The sequence below is a fragment of the Merops nubicus genome, unplaced genomic scaffold, assembly GCF_000691845.1.
Source record: "Merops nubicus isolate BGI_N331 unplaced genomic scaffold, ASM69184v1 scaffold16594, whole genome shotgun sequence".
Classification (NCBI taxonomy): domain Eukaryota; kingdom Metazoa; phylum Chordata; class Aves; order Coraciiformes; family Meropidae; genus Merops; species Merops nubicus.
In genome coordinates this window covers 4065-19413 of record NW_008606364.1, presented here as the reverse complement: position 1 = coordinate 19413, position 15349 = coordinate 4065, and the positions used below count along the sequence as shown (strand labels likewise).

Below are 15349 nucleotides of genomic sequence, written 5' to 3'. Positions count from 1 at the left end.
CCAAGTAAATTAATTTAGGAGGTGGCTACTGGAATTCATATGATATACTGCAAATATGGGATAAAGTCCACTTGGTTATCTGTTTTTACATTAACCTCTACAAACAAAGAAATCACCCGTAGCTTTGAATTTCCTGAACCATAGGACATGGAATGCTGGAAGGACGTACCAGGTAAATTTTACCAATGTTTGCTCCAATTTTAAACTCTTCCTTAGGTATGAATTATTGGCCACTATCAAAGTCAAGATGACGGGCTTGATGTAGCATTGATACTACCTGCTGAAGAATACTGTTGTAAAAATATTTTGAATTGTATGGATTTTATTCATGTATTAATCCCCACCGTTAAACTCTTAAAGCACTCTGGTGTAAATCAAAAGTGAAAATTCATTTCAGAGAAGGAGGAAAATTCAGCCAGAAAAAAACCTAACGCTCAAACTTGACAGGATTCTTTTCCCATTTGAAAACAAAATAAAACTTAACATGCCTACCATACTTAGTTAATATAATAAGTTCTGTAAAAAAAAGATCAAGAACAAAAAATGGGTGTTCAAAAGCTAATACCTTAAAGCACCTCCTAAATAGAAGCTATAGAATTTTAAGGCACATTATTGCAGTTGCCTATTTGGCACTTGTACAGAAAACATAAAAAAAGGATCAATAGTTGCTAAGCCGACAAAAAAAAGAGCTAAACCTTATTTCTGAACTGTATTCAGCAATACTAGTTATACCTTATTTTATGTGAAGGGTGTTAGCTTGTCCATACACGTGTTTATAAAGAGCATAATGTATGACTTATGTGTATTGCTTATATCTTTTTCTATCTTTAAACTAAGTTTTCTTTTTGGTCACATCATTCTTTACTTAGATCCATGTATAGTATATGGCTTGTATGCAAATGCTTATGCAGATGAAGTACAATACAGCAAATGTTTAAACACTTCATCCTTCCTTGAACTCAATAGGACTACTTGTCTACTTCTATCTGTTACTTATATTCATAAAAGTACTATAATTTTGAGTCCTTAAACTGTAAGCTCTGAGACAAGGTTTTATGCATAAAAAAATCCCTCAACTGTGTCTGGGAACAAAACCCTAAAATAAATAAATAAACAAAAAAAATAGCAATAGCTTAAATTTTGTTCTGTGTTGCTTCTATACAAAATATGGGCTCAAATCTGTGTTAAAATGGAATTTTGGAAGCAGAGCACACCAAGATACACAAATATCTCTAGCTTATTTATATTTAAAATATATAAAGTGAGATGATAAATGCGTAAGACATTTTCAGCCAGCCCTTACATTCTTATTGTTTGGTAATGAAAATCAAAATTATGGCATTAACATCTCTTTCAAGTCAGCTAACTGATGCTGCAGCATTATGAGTCATCTCTTTAACATTGAGCTGCTTTTTTTTTTTTTTAAAAAAATACTTTAATGGTGATAAAAGGTATGAGGGTCATAGGCCTATCTGTCTTACTCTATTTACCCACAGAAGACAGGTAAAAGCAGTGAAAGTTCAGCATTAATTCCATGAACTAGAAAGATGAACTGTGTATTTTTTTCAGCATGAGTTCTCTGCTGAAACTGCACATGAAGGGAGCAGTTTGAGGTTCTAACTCTGCCTGCTGTAACTGCACGAACACAGTAGCGTAGTTTATAAGCCACTGAATAGCTACCAGAGTGACAGCATTTAGTCATCCCATACCTGACTTAGCCTGTAACCAGAAACTTACATGAAAAGTTCTTTGCATGACCTGTGTTATGACCTAAGCCTAGCAGAGCTCCTAAACCTCTCCCTTGCACTTGCTGCACAGCCATGGTCCTGCTGCCATCAGTGGATGCTCTGAGGATACCATGATTGACTGCATCAGAACCGTCCGCATGTCATGGGGTGAGGCAGTCCAGGATGGTCTGATACGGGCCTGCATCCTTTCCCTTCATGTAAAAGTGTGAGGTAACTGGGGATTTCCTTTTCAGAACACAAAGCTTCAGTTCAAGTCCATCTTTTATCTAGACAGCAGGCACCACTGCAGTCTATGGCTATAGGGTAGCTCATTCTCTGCTTCGTCAAGGATTGTTCTGGGGATGAGGACAGTTGCCCGGTGGGATTATGCCATATGTTGGTCTCGCATGACCATTACAAGTTCAGAAATGGAGAGGGCAACTGAAGGCACTGTTGGTGCAGGAGAGCACTAACACACCGCCTTCAGAACCCGCTTCCCATGATCAGTGTGACTGGCATTTGTCTATAAAAATAGTTCACTCCTTATTCCTACAGATTACTGGACAATCAGATCAATGTAGCAATGCTTAGTTGCTTGACTGAACTGCCACATCATCCAGGTCTTCCATCCCCCAAGTAACTGCCAATCTGAGGTCTTCAAAGGTTCACGTGGTGTTGAATGTCATACTGTCTCTGTACAGGCAGGGGAAGAAGAGCTAGGAATGACATACAGATCTTCATTTTGGTCCCACCACAAGGGGCTTTGACTGCTCAGGGTTATAACTCACTAATTCTGCAAGTTCTTGTTCACAAGTTCAAGGATGGTGAAATTATCATTGATGATTTATGGGTTCTGTGATGCAGTCTACCAAATAAGTATGTAATATCTGTGCTTTCTAGAGCTTGGGCGTCTTCACTAGGGACAAAGCAGCACTCGCTTCTCCACAGAGATTGTGGTCACTGTTAGCCTTAGAGTATATGTCTGTTGACTGATATTACTGCTTATCACTATTCTTTTTCATTATGCTACCCTACTCGGTGTTGGTCACTCAAGCCCTGAGCTCTTGCAGGTACAAGTGCAAATGTTTCTCCAGGTGCCTTGCAGCACCAAACAGACCATCGAGAGCAGTTTCCAGATCAGCATGATAACTATAGTTGCCACATCGTACCATAGTTGCCTTTCCACTTTGAATGGACGCTGCAGAACAGAGCTGTCCAGGCATCCTTGATGCAGGTTGACATATAATATCTGGGCACTGTGGATGCTCCAAGATAAAATAGCAGTCCAAGTGTATACAATTTGCCATCACATAGAACAGCTGCTAACAGCCACTGATTCACCTGGTTATCCAAATAACACTGTGCCAGGATTTCCATCAGGGAGATATTCACAGTACATGCTGGACTCAGAGATGAAGAAATCAGTGGAACAACAAAAGTCAGTATCTCCCCATCAGAGGTATCTGTGGAGGCAAAGATGTTTGTGCTTGATAGTGTTTGGAGAGGTACAGATCACTGGAGGTTCCCCAGACACAGCCTGCTGAGACACTCATATCTCAATAGCACTGTCTTTGTGTAAATACATAGGCTGCAGTCATCCTTCAGTGACCATATCTGAGGAGAATTGCTTGGAGAGGAGCAGTGGATGTAGTGACTTAGCACCTGCTGGCAGACATGTGAACCCAAAAGAAATGACATAGTCCTGGGGGCAGCTTGAATGTCCTAACAACAGGGTCATGGCACATTGTTTAATAGCATGGTATTATTTTTATGGTGTGTAGGGAAGAGTACATCACTCGCCTGCTTACCTCCAGATGGAATTCCTTGGGAGGAGCAGGTACGCCGTCATGCATGGCATGACTGGGTGCAACCTAGGTGGTGACATATTTTCTTATCAAAATAGGCACCTGTGGCTGCTGCCTTCTAAACAAAGCAGTACAAGCCACTGTACTTTGTCCTCTAGACTCCTACTTTAATTCTGCATTGGTAAGACTGGGAAGAAACATCTCCCTCATTTTAGGAATTTTTATCCAGTTGATGCTCGTCACCTTGGCCCCAACATACAGCGCTCTGCTAGCTGGACAGTGCTGCTTCAGGTGGCGGGCAGTGGGCTGGCACTGGTGGCCTGCAGGCATGGCCCTCCTGCATCCTTGGGTTGTCTCAGTGCCAGAAGAGGCCAAAGACAGAAGTGGTGCCTGGACTCAGTCCAGAGAATTATGGAGCAATTCTAAAGATCCTCTGTAGCTCAGTGTGGATTGGAAAAATATATTTAAATACCACCCTCATGTTTTGTACAATTTCTTGAAGTTGAATAAGCAGTTACTGTCATCCCATACAAAAACAATCTCTGGTAGATACTTGCTTCCTCTTACTAGTGAGCAGCTAGTGAGTGTGTGAAGTCATGAGGCCTGAACCTTTGCAGGATGAATAAGCCTGAATAACCAAGATATTGTATAAATTTTGCCCATGGAAGGGAAGGGCCCCAGGGTGAGCTATTCTCTACTCTCTGCCCATACTTCTCCACCTGAGAAACTACCTACTTTGTTCCAGAGCAGAAGCTGAGTGTAAAATAATAGAAATGCAGTGGTAGAAGTTCAGGGAGCCTGACAAGGCATGTTGCACTAATACACATTGCTGTCTGAAATGGCTGCTTTGAAACTGGTAATTGCTTTCTGTTATTTGTTCTTATTTTACTGGGAGAAACTAAACATTGCATCAAAGATACATTGATTCTATCATCAGTTTCTCATCTTGACACAACCTACAGGATCTCAAGTATAGGCTAGCTGCTATAAGCAGCAGAGGGAACACTAATGGAAACTAATTTAAATTTCCACTTGCAGCCCTCACCTAAAGGTGTATAAACTTCAGAGGCAAATATCCTGTATTTCAAATGTATACTTAAATCTTAATTTGCTGCATGAGCTGCTGTCTGAAAATACACAAAGAGCTTCCTCTTTGGAATGATACACAAAGCACTTTTGTGCTTTGAAATGATTCATAGCAGATGGGGAGAAAAAGGATCATTAATTGATTCTTCAGATAAAACATCACAAGTATAACTGAGAGACCCAACTGGAGAATCAAATGAAGTAAATCTTCAGAGAAGTTTGTGCCTTTCACAGAAGTCTCCTGGCACAATTTCAAATCAGCTTGATGATTAAGCAGCAGGTCATTTTAAACCGTGTTTACGTTAACAGATCTCTGTAACCATATTCATACTAGGGCAAGGCATACCACACAAAGGGTTTGTTAGATTATAATTAGTTTAGATTCCTTTCCATTATGTATCAGTAAAGGCAGCCCATGGGCTGGCTCATGTTTCAGGTTACCCTGCTGTTCCTGTCAGTGCAGCAGTGCCTTTGGGTAAGCTGTTTGTGTGACAGTATCTATAAAACCCTGTCCAGCAGTGTTAAGCAGTGACCCCTGCACTTCTTTGGCCAATGAACCTGTGCATGTCCCCACCCATTCTTATTATCAAACTTTAAACTCAAAATAGGGCAAAAGTGATATAAACAATGCAAGACTGTATTTTGTAAGAGTCTTTGGGCTCCTTGCAAGCATATCTATAGATTACACTTTGAAAAGTCACTGCATTAGACCATATTCTTATATCATTACCACTGAAGAAACAGACCTGTAGTTTGTGACATCAGAAACTGGTATCATCCACTTCACGGTCTTCAAGCCAACTTGTTTTTTACTCTTATCAGCAGTACTTTTTACAGCCTGTTTATTCTCAGGTGATCGAATTTTAAAACAACATGAATACTATATGGTTTTCATTTTATTTCATTAATTTACCTGACATGTCTAAAGGTGAACCAGTCACACTGACAATTCTGGAGGACGTTTTAATCCTTTTCTGTTGCTACACAATTATTTGATTCATTTTTATCTGATGTGGTTTAGCACAACTGTATGGACACACCCACTGCATTTCAAAGTGTAATCTTTCTGACACTTAAATTACATTTTTCCATTTTCTTGGGTAATGAATAATTTAAAGTGTGGGCCTGGAAAGAACTGTGCTCATATTTAAATATCTATGAAATTTACAGATTCATTTTTCCATTTTGAATGCTCTAAGGTATTACAAAATGTGTCCTGCACTTCCTTATTTTCCTGTAAAGAGATTATGCTCTGCAGATCATAAAAATGCTTTATAAACTACAGCTCAGTCAACAATTTAATGTAAAGATACATAACTGTGCAAGGCTGGTTGGTGGTTCCACTGTCAAAAACTAATCAGAAAATTTTTAAAACTATGCTTAATCCAAAACTAGCTATAATATTAAACGGGGATATTTATATATATATATATGTATACATACACAAACACTTAAGTATAGATACTGAGTTTCAGAGAAGTCCACAAGTCTAGGAAACCATTTATGCATTTATTGTGTTTTAGGATTGCTGAAGTTAGATTATTTTGCCTCAGACTGAGAATAGGAGAAGCTAATTTAAGGTTGAAAGAGCATTTAAGGTGCAATTGAGAGACACATCAAGTATATAAATTGAGACGTTCTAGTGAGAGGAGAGCATCCAAAGTCCCCTATTGCCAGAGGATGCACTCGGACAACTAAGGAAGCAAACCCTACAAAGGTCAGTCCAGCTTACCGTTACGGAGATAGAAGTCTGAGCTCAGGGAGGAAAAAGGCAGAGGCAGAGTCACACCGTAGACAAAAAAAAAAAAGAGGGAGGAAACGAGAAATAGCCCAGGACATACAAACAAAGTGGTGATGCAAAGATGCTACCCTGTCCATCATACAAATTACCTGAAAGAAAAGGCAATCTCTTTTTAAAATCTTGTCCGTAACTGCTTTTTTTTTTTTTTTTTTTTGCTTCATGTTTGGTTGCAAATTATTTGGCAAAGTTAGATGGTATTATTCACTTTTTCCAAGCATTACTGTTGAATATTTAACACTGACCTTGATATACAGTAACCAATACTGTTACCAGACAAGGCTTACATATAGAAACTAGTGAATCCTGAAATGATATGACAGGCAAGGGTATGCCTCCTGAGAGCAGAGGGGTTTCTTAACAGGATAAAGTATCATTCCTCTCAGCATGCCTTTTTCCTAGCAGAAGTTGAAGGATTCAGGAGAACTAGAACATATTCTTTACCATCAGTCATAAAGATGAGGCTTAGAACCAGTCCTGTTCCAATCACCTCAGCAAAGATCAGCACTTCATTTCACAGTCACACATGCTCACTAGTGTGCTGAGAACAGCTTGTAGAAATGGTTAATGACTTACAGCTTCACATAGCAACAATGGATCACAATTCTGAATTAAAAAATATTCACCCTCTAAATCTGGCCTTCCTGAAAATTGTTGTTGTCTAGGTAATGGGATATTTTGCAAATCAGCTGGGCCAAATTAATCAGGTAGTGTGTATCTGCTTAACTCAACTGAAGTAGTGCTACACATATATAGTAAATGAAGATATCACCTAAAAATTTGCATTACTTACTAAAACCAGACCTAAGATCCATTTAGAGCTTTTACCAAAACTGGTACATTTCTCTACTTCCTGATTGCCACTTTGATGCAAAGAATTTTTTTTTTTTTTTCCTGAATATATGTATCTTTTTTACATAATGTCATTTCAATATAATATTGTTTCTGACAAGCTGATTCATTAATCTCAGTTACTAACATGGCATATGCCATACCACCATCATTGCCTGATCATTTTCTGATCACATAGCTCCTTAGATAATTCTTATGGATCATTCTTGAAGATTATAATTTCTTTCCAGCTTTGAAGTTTCATCATCCTCATCAAGATCTAGAAGTGCAGCTCAGGATATGGTAGTGCCCACAAATCAACAGTAGGTAAGTGTCATCCTAATGTGTCAGACAGCAGTATATTTTACTATTTATTCAAGTCCAGTATATAAAACTCAAAATGCACATGAAATACATTGAATCTTCATGTAAACCTCTAAAAGAAAAGTTTATTTTGCTTCTAATTTGGAACCAAACGTTTAAGAAACGGTTCTTTAAAAGTGATCTTGACACTTCAGTGCTATGAAGCTTTGCAATATTGGTTGTTGGTATTGTAAGTCAGGGAGTCTAGTGTGAGCAACGTGACTTAAGGTGTTTTTTTTTCAGACTAGGTGCTTTAAGTATGAAGTTTGTCATTACTATGCCAGTAAATGAACTGATTTTCAAATGCTGGTGGCCCAGGACTCTATGTAGTCCATTTTAGAGGTTCATTCCATTAAAGACATCTCAGACTGGAAGGGTAGACGTTAGGGTCCCTTGGTGAGGGGTCACCACAAAAAATGGCATCAGGCACAATGGCCAAATCATAAGCTCTGTCATCATCTTCCCTTAAGGGTTTTTTAACACTTAGCCTGCACCCTTGTCTTTGTATCATCATCTAGCCTACCCCCATGAGATAACTTAATGTTATCTAAACCTATCTCATAACAAAATGAAAGGACTTGAAAAACCTCTGCCAGGGGACGTATCCTGATAACGGATCAAGAGCTGCACCAGACTAGTTAGAGTGCTGCTTGAGGCCCCCTGAAGCTAGTCTATACACTTCATCAGGCATCCTGATGGGACCGAGTAGAAAAGATGCTGTAAGACCAGTGTTACCTTGGTTCTTCTCCCCTGGCATTCCAAACAGGGAATGGTTATGACGAATCCAACTATTATCTCAGAGGTCCTAGAGATGATTAAGGAATCTAAACCTGATAATGTCCCCTAGAATAGGGAAATAACATACTGCAGAGAAACTAGCCATTCCCGAGGAAGACAAATAGCAAAAGCTATGAGCATCTAACAGTATCCAAATTTAGCAACTAAGGAAAACAGCAGCATAAGCTATTACTGATATTGTATAGCAATAGACAGTAGTCTAAATTTATAACTCAGAATGTCAATCCTGTTGGATTTTCCATATAGTTTTATAAAATGACTACAGAAACTTTAGTGATAGAATGGTCACAACATGAGTTTTATTTCTCAGTTGAAAGATATTAATCAGTTGGCTTTTATACAAAGTTAATGTTTAAATTATTCACTTCCTAACCAGCCATCAACAATACATGCTGCTTTGCAACTAGGGGCTGGGTTCACCAATAGGAACTGCAAGCCCAGATGTTTCTGTAAGATATTTACAGTCAATATTTCAGCTTTACTGATATCCTCAGTCCTGCAGCTTGTTAGCCACTTGCTGTCATCTGAACCTAAAACTTTTAGGGCCCTAAATGTTTACTGATAAAATCTCACAGGCACTTCCATTTCTGCTACTGGGCACACATTTTGTGAGGGGAGAGTAAGGCTTCCCCAGCATGAGACCAGGGGATTTTTGATAAAATACCTAGCTGGAGACAGCTTCTGTCCAAAACTAGTTTCCTGAACTTAGACTGTCTTTCAAGGCCAAGTAAGTTAGTAGTTCCTAAGGCCACAAATTCTATGGATTATTTAGATGGTTTCAAAGATGCTCAGAAATAAATAAAATCAGTCTGAAAGAATCTAATGAATGCATCTGGAATTTTTTATTAGAACCTCTGTATTTAATTTGTGACTTCTTGAATGAATAATTCCAGATTTGCGTTAGAAATTCTCTTTACAAAAGAATAATGTCTCTTAAACAGACACTTATGGGCCTAGATTAAAGCTCATCTACATTTCTAAGTCAAATTTCTTGTTATTGTTAAGTGTGTGTGTGTTTGGAATTATTCATTATTTAGTAATGAAGACCATTTTTTGTACAGTATACAGACTTACAGTGTAGAAACAGAAAAGATGAGAAGAGTAAGAAAGTAGTAAGTAAAGTTCAGGAAAAAAAAATCCAGACTGATTTCTTTTGACTGACAATGTTATATAAACATTGCAGAATTAAGAACAGATACAAAATTTACTCTAAATTTCAGTGCACCAAATGTAACCTCCCAGAATTCTGCAAGCTTTGGGAAGCATTTTGGATAGACAGCCTATGATAAGACTGTAATTCCAGTCAAAACATATCACTGCTCTTCCTTCACGTTAATTAAGGAATGAGTTGCTCAGAGGTATAAATTTTCACAATAAAGTGTTTCACTTATATTTCACTCCACTGTGAAACTTTGTACTGTCATAGTATAAAACTGTGGACCTTTAACAGAAAAGTTAACTTTTGCTAGAAGGTTGTAACATCTCATTGTACATTAATTTACTGGCACATTTAAAAAAAAGCAGCACAGCTTCTGTCATATTTATTACTTCTTATGAATGACATCAAGAATGGCTTCTTCTGAATTAAAGAAAAACTTGGAGGTAATTGTAATTGGTAATTTGATTACTTGGAGGATAGTTCAGTTTCTTTACTTAAAAGTGACCAAGGTTAAAATCACAGGCAGAAAAATTATGACTTTTAACATAGGCTATCTTTTCTCCTAATAGTGCGGTAACTGACTCCTTTTAGTTATTAGGTCATTTAGGTTGAGGGAAAAACTTTGCATGAACTTTGACTAGATTGCGGGCAAAAAGACCTTAAATCTCCAAAAGATGTAAGAAGAGTCAGATAGTGATTGTGATTAGGGTACTTATCTCTGTTCCTACTCCAGATTGTATGAAAAGTGCCTTAAACATCTACATGTCTGCTCTCCCAGCAGAAGAATAGCCACAGAGTATTCATTTCTACATAATTAGTATCTGAAAAGTACATGTGAAATGTATTAAAATGACATGTTCTGAATATAGTTATCTTTCTACTGCAAGGTTGTATTGCTAATGGTCTAAAAGCATTTTGAATAGAGAAGTGCTATTACAGATTATAGCTCGGTAGGTTAATCCATTTGTGTTTTTGCCATTTTAGACTTACAAGAAATTTTGGAGAAGTGACTAGGAAATTTATATTTATCATGGAGGAAAGAAACCATTTTCTTACATTATCATCCAGCAAAACTTTCCATTTTATTTATGAATGTTAAAGTGCATGTCTCTGGCTAGTTCATTCAATGATTCAGTATATTTAGTCATAAAATGTCAGTGAAATAACCTTTTGACTTTGATCTGCCTTTTGAGTTATAAGCGATAATAACTTTGGTGGAGCACAAGGAGGAAACATAAGCTAAGTTCTCCAGCAAATTGGAATTTAAGATGTGAAAAAATAAATTTGCTTTGTGTGTAAATTTACCATTATCTTTGTTAAGGCTGAAGAGATGGTTTTGACAGGAGGTTTGAAATCTCTCCTACCCCATATGCTAAGAAGAATAATTCGATGCAACAGACTTAATATTAGTAATACTTCTGGAATGGCAGAGGGTAAGTAAACCTAACAGCTCTACGTGTAAAAGTGACTCCATTTTAGATTCACAATTATGAGTTTTCTTTTTTTTTGCTTGTGAGGGAACGTAGGAATACTAAAAGCACTCAATTAAACCAGAAGAAAACAGTAAGTTGGCTTGTATTCTTAAGTCACTTGAGTGTTTTTTAAATCACACTGTAAGCACCTGACACTGTGTTCTTAAATCATAAAGCTACATCTGAGAAAAGCATATCATCCTACCTGTATAAAGTACATGGACTTTGTTCTCAATGTTTGCAGTGCATCCCTCAACTCTCATTTATGTCATTGAGAAGTTACAGATGCAGAAAATATTTGAAAAATCTTTAACCAACTCTGGCTTCTCTTGCATATGTTATTATCACGTTTGTAGGATGACACACTACGTTCTTCATGGAGACCATGCTTTTTTTAGTGCATCAGATCTGGAGAAGAATTAAAGACGTCACAGAAGTTGTTTACTGCTTCATTTTTTGCAGGAGTTGGAGATTATTGACTCAGCAAAACTGGAAATTGTAAGGGGGAGGGAAAACACAGATTTATACTCAGATAACTGAATGCATTCTGGAAAATTGATTTCTGTTTTGCCTTTCCTAGCTGGACCTTTACAGAAGCAGAAAAGCCTGTCATTCTTCTGATCAACTTTAAAATGTGACTTAAGATAACTAAAAATACTGTGGCAAATAGCTAATCAACAAAGCTGTATGTAGAAGCATTTCTATAATGTAAGAACATTAAAGGTCATTTTATAGAATCATAGTGAGTCTCAAAATAATGGCTTTCTTTTTCCTCAGTACAGAAGTTGAAAAGTACTAATGGAATATGTTGTAACATTAATAATCCTCAATTTGCCCCAACTGTATTTTTAAGTGTATTACTGCAGTAGTTTTCAATGTGTTAAATTTAACATTTGAAAAAAAGTACTGTTTACATACAAAACAAGTTCAGACTTCTAGCCATAAGCATACAGCTCTGTTATGCAACAACTGAAAATCTAAGGTAATTGGAATTTCTCAGAATCCTTAAAATTGTCTTACATTGTTGGGTGATATACAAGCAAAATAATTATCTCTTACTGTCCTCTTTGTCATTCACCAAAGAAATTAAGAGCTCCTTCTAAACTTCTCTGAACTGGGACATAAATGTGTTGAATTTATGCATGGGTTGATCAGCATGTCCAGCTTCACTAACATTGCTCATGAATATGTTTGTTATGATGGATACCTAATGAAAGTACATATATATATATACATACATACATTAAAAAAAGAAGATATGGGAAGGGAAAAATGTCTTTTAATCTATAAAAAAAAAAAAAAGATAGAGGAGCAGTGAAGTTGTCAGGAAGTTAGAATGAAGCTTCCTGAGTTTATAGAGTACCTGAAAGTTACCTGCAGATTCACTCTGTCAGCTGTGACTAGTATTTTAAATTCAGTGTTGTCCAAGTTGAGTGCACTGACTGAAACTGTAATTTTAAGAATTCCTGAATATCACCAGCAAAATAGAAAGTGTCTGTGGATTTCACATGGGTGGCAGGGAATTAAGTTGTGAGGTAACTGAATGTAGTATTTTATTCAGTGGTAAATTTAGTATGTTTATTTAACAAAAACATATTTCTGTATTTAGCAAGAAACTGTTTCTGTATTTAGTATCATTTGCTAGTAATAAAATGAATTTTTGTGCTGAGTACTCCCAAGAGAGCAGTTTGTGGTCACATTCAGTATGCAAATACATGCTTACCTCAGCCTTTGCTTTGCATTTTTTCCACCAGGAATAGAATTTTATCTTTTAGTTTCTATGTTAGCTTTGGACAAGAGTATGATTTGGCTGATTTTGTACAGCCTTTTAAGGCAGGTTATTGATTTAAACTAAATTATTGCCTCTTGGATAACAGACTACTGCATTATTTAAGAAAGTCAGAGGTTCTTTTCAGCCTCTTATTCGCCTGTCTAATATCAGACATGGTAATAACTTTTCAAGACAATCAATACAGGAGTAAGGGACAGTTAATTGGCAGTTTTATACACCACAGACTAGTTGTACACCACATTCCCTCTGTGCATTTAAACAGCTGGTATTTACATGAAGGAAAATTAACATGGCATTGATACTACTGTTTAGAAAATAATTTTTTGCTAAATAAATGAATGTGGGCTTTTTTTGTTGACACTCATTGCTAAAATGTTAATGTCTTTAGAAGCTATCGCATGGTAGTTGTCAAGAACCTTTAAATCAAAATTATGAAGTGAAGAAAGTGTAGCAGTTCTGTTCATTTTAGGTTTTGGGGTTTTTTTGTTGTTGTTGGGTTTTTTTATTAGAAATAGTAGAAATGACTGAGATTCAGTGTGACAGGGAAGAGTTTACTCCTGAGCTGTAATAATGTCTGTCAAATTGCAACCCATGATAAAATTCCATAGCCAACGAACTCTAAAGAGTGGGCTACATAATGTCAGGATAACAGGGTTTTACTGTTGGACTGACCATTATTTATAGCTTGATATTAAAAGAAAAAAGTGGTGAAAGTATGGTATGGAGTAGCCTTGCACTGACTCTTTTCTAACATTTACAAAGTAAAGCATTTTCCTGGAGAATACTTATTTCCTAGGTTAGGCAATAAATTATACATTAATTCATAGAAATGTTTATTAAAGTAATTAAGCTGTCTTCGTAGTTCAGTACTACTCATGTCTGCCAACTATTTTAGCTGTGAACTACTTTACATGCAGAGTACATCTAGCTATGATTTAAAAAATGTTTTAAAAAATTGTTTAATTTAATTATAGAGCTCTGAAACAAAAATTTCCTTCAGGTATTTTTTTTATAGACCATCTAAAGAAACCTATAGAAAAAAGTTATTGTCTCAGAAACGAAAAGCTGAACTGGTAACCAGTCATTCCTACCTTCCACAATTTCAGGCTACAAACAGGCCAATGTGGTGATTTTGCACAAAACCCTGGCTGATGACTTTGAGAAGTTTTGCCATGCAAATGATGGACCCCTGCCACTACTGTACAAAAGCAAACCAGGCGACTGGAAATGTACTTCTCTGAGTAGTGATTCCGATATCAGGTAACTACAGACCAACTCTGCTTGTTAAAGTCCTGCAGTGAATGCTGGTGGGGTTTAAGGAGGTTCCAGGGAGCAGCCTGCTTACGCTGTTGTATACTTTGAACAAGTTTCTCGTCTTGGAGTTACACCTTTGAATGAAAACTATGCCTGAGTTTAACAGCTTAATTGTCTTGTTCTTGAGAAACTTGATAATTGTCAGTATTACAAGTATTTCTCTGATGCAAAAGTTATTTTTTTTGTAATTTCTAAATATTTTGCAGTGTGAGCCAGCAGAATTAAAAAATAGGGTTTTACATTTATTTAGTAGTCATGCAGGCATGGTGACTGCGTGATATATGTAGAGTCTCTTGAAATTTTAAAGAAGTACTCCAGTAGTAAATACTAAAAGCAACATTTAAAACAGCTTTCTCATTTTTGAAGCCCTGCCACAAGTTATACGTAAGGGACATTTACCTATAAAACCGGAAAAATACCAAACTCTAGCATTTTCTGATTACTAGCTTCTGGTTTTTGTGCAGAATAGTGTTCTGGGGGTTTTGCACATGCTTGTTCCATTGTTACTCAGAGGTAAAAACAGTGCATAAAGAAGGCTCTATCTTCTGGTGTGATACTGGGTTAATGTCAGTTCAAACAATTGTTTGACAATTGTTAAACACATTGTTTTCAAAAAACATAATAAAGCTGTGACAACTTCTTATTTCACTAGAACTGACTGCCTACGGTACAGAATATATGAGCATGGAGCTTGTACTGGATCACTAAAAAGCCTAAAGGAGTATTCTGAACAACTTAAGGACATGGTCACTTTTTATTTAGGCTGCAGCTTCTCTTTTGAAAAAGCAGTCCAAAATGCTGGCATTCCTATAAGAAATGTTGAGCAAAAATGTAATGTAAGCATGTATAAGGTAAGTATACACACACACACATAGTCTTTGTCTATAATTACATGATGTTCGTATACCTATTGCTCAGAATCAGACCTTGTTTTCCTACCTGCATGGTAACTTTAGGGAGGTGCTAATACTGAATGCATAAAAATAACAGGGTAGAACATGCCCAGCCTCAGTTCAGTGCTTTTCTCAACTTCCTGCAAGGCAAATCTGCGTTTTTATTCATTTATAGTGACAAAGTTTTTTTCCTGTGTGCTGTGGCAGCCATTTCATTTGATTTCTGTTCTGGTTTGCCTTTGCTGCTTCAACTGATGACCCATGCAGTGTTCTGACCATTTCTTTATACATGTCCTGCTCTCCATACAAGC

At 36.9% G+C, this 15349-nt stretch overlaps 1 protein-coding gene across 1 annotated transcript in view; it reads left to right on the top strand.

Annotated features, from left to right (window-relative positions):
• The first annotated feature begins 9977 nt into the window (after positions 1 to 9977).
• LOC103772306 (UPF0317 protein C14orf159, mitochondrial-like) overlaps positions 9978 to 15349 on the top strand; it is a 6836-nt gene continuing 1464 nt past the window's right edge. The window contains exons 1-4 of the mRNA XM_008939634.1: positions 9978 to 10010; positions 10889 to 11000; positions 13938 to 14091; positions 14798 to 14996. Coding sequence (XP_008937882.1) covers positions 9978 to 10010; positions 10889 to 11000; positions 13938 to 14091; positions 14798 to 14996 — 498 coding nt within the window. The remainder of the gene's footprint in view (positions 10011 to 10888; positions 11001 to 13937; positions 14092 to 14797; positions 14997 to 15349) is intronic.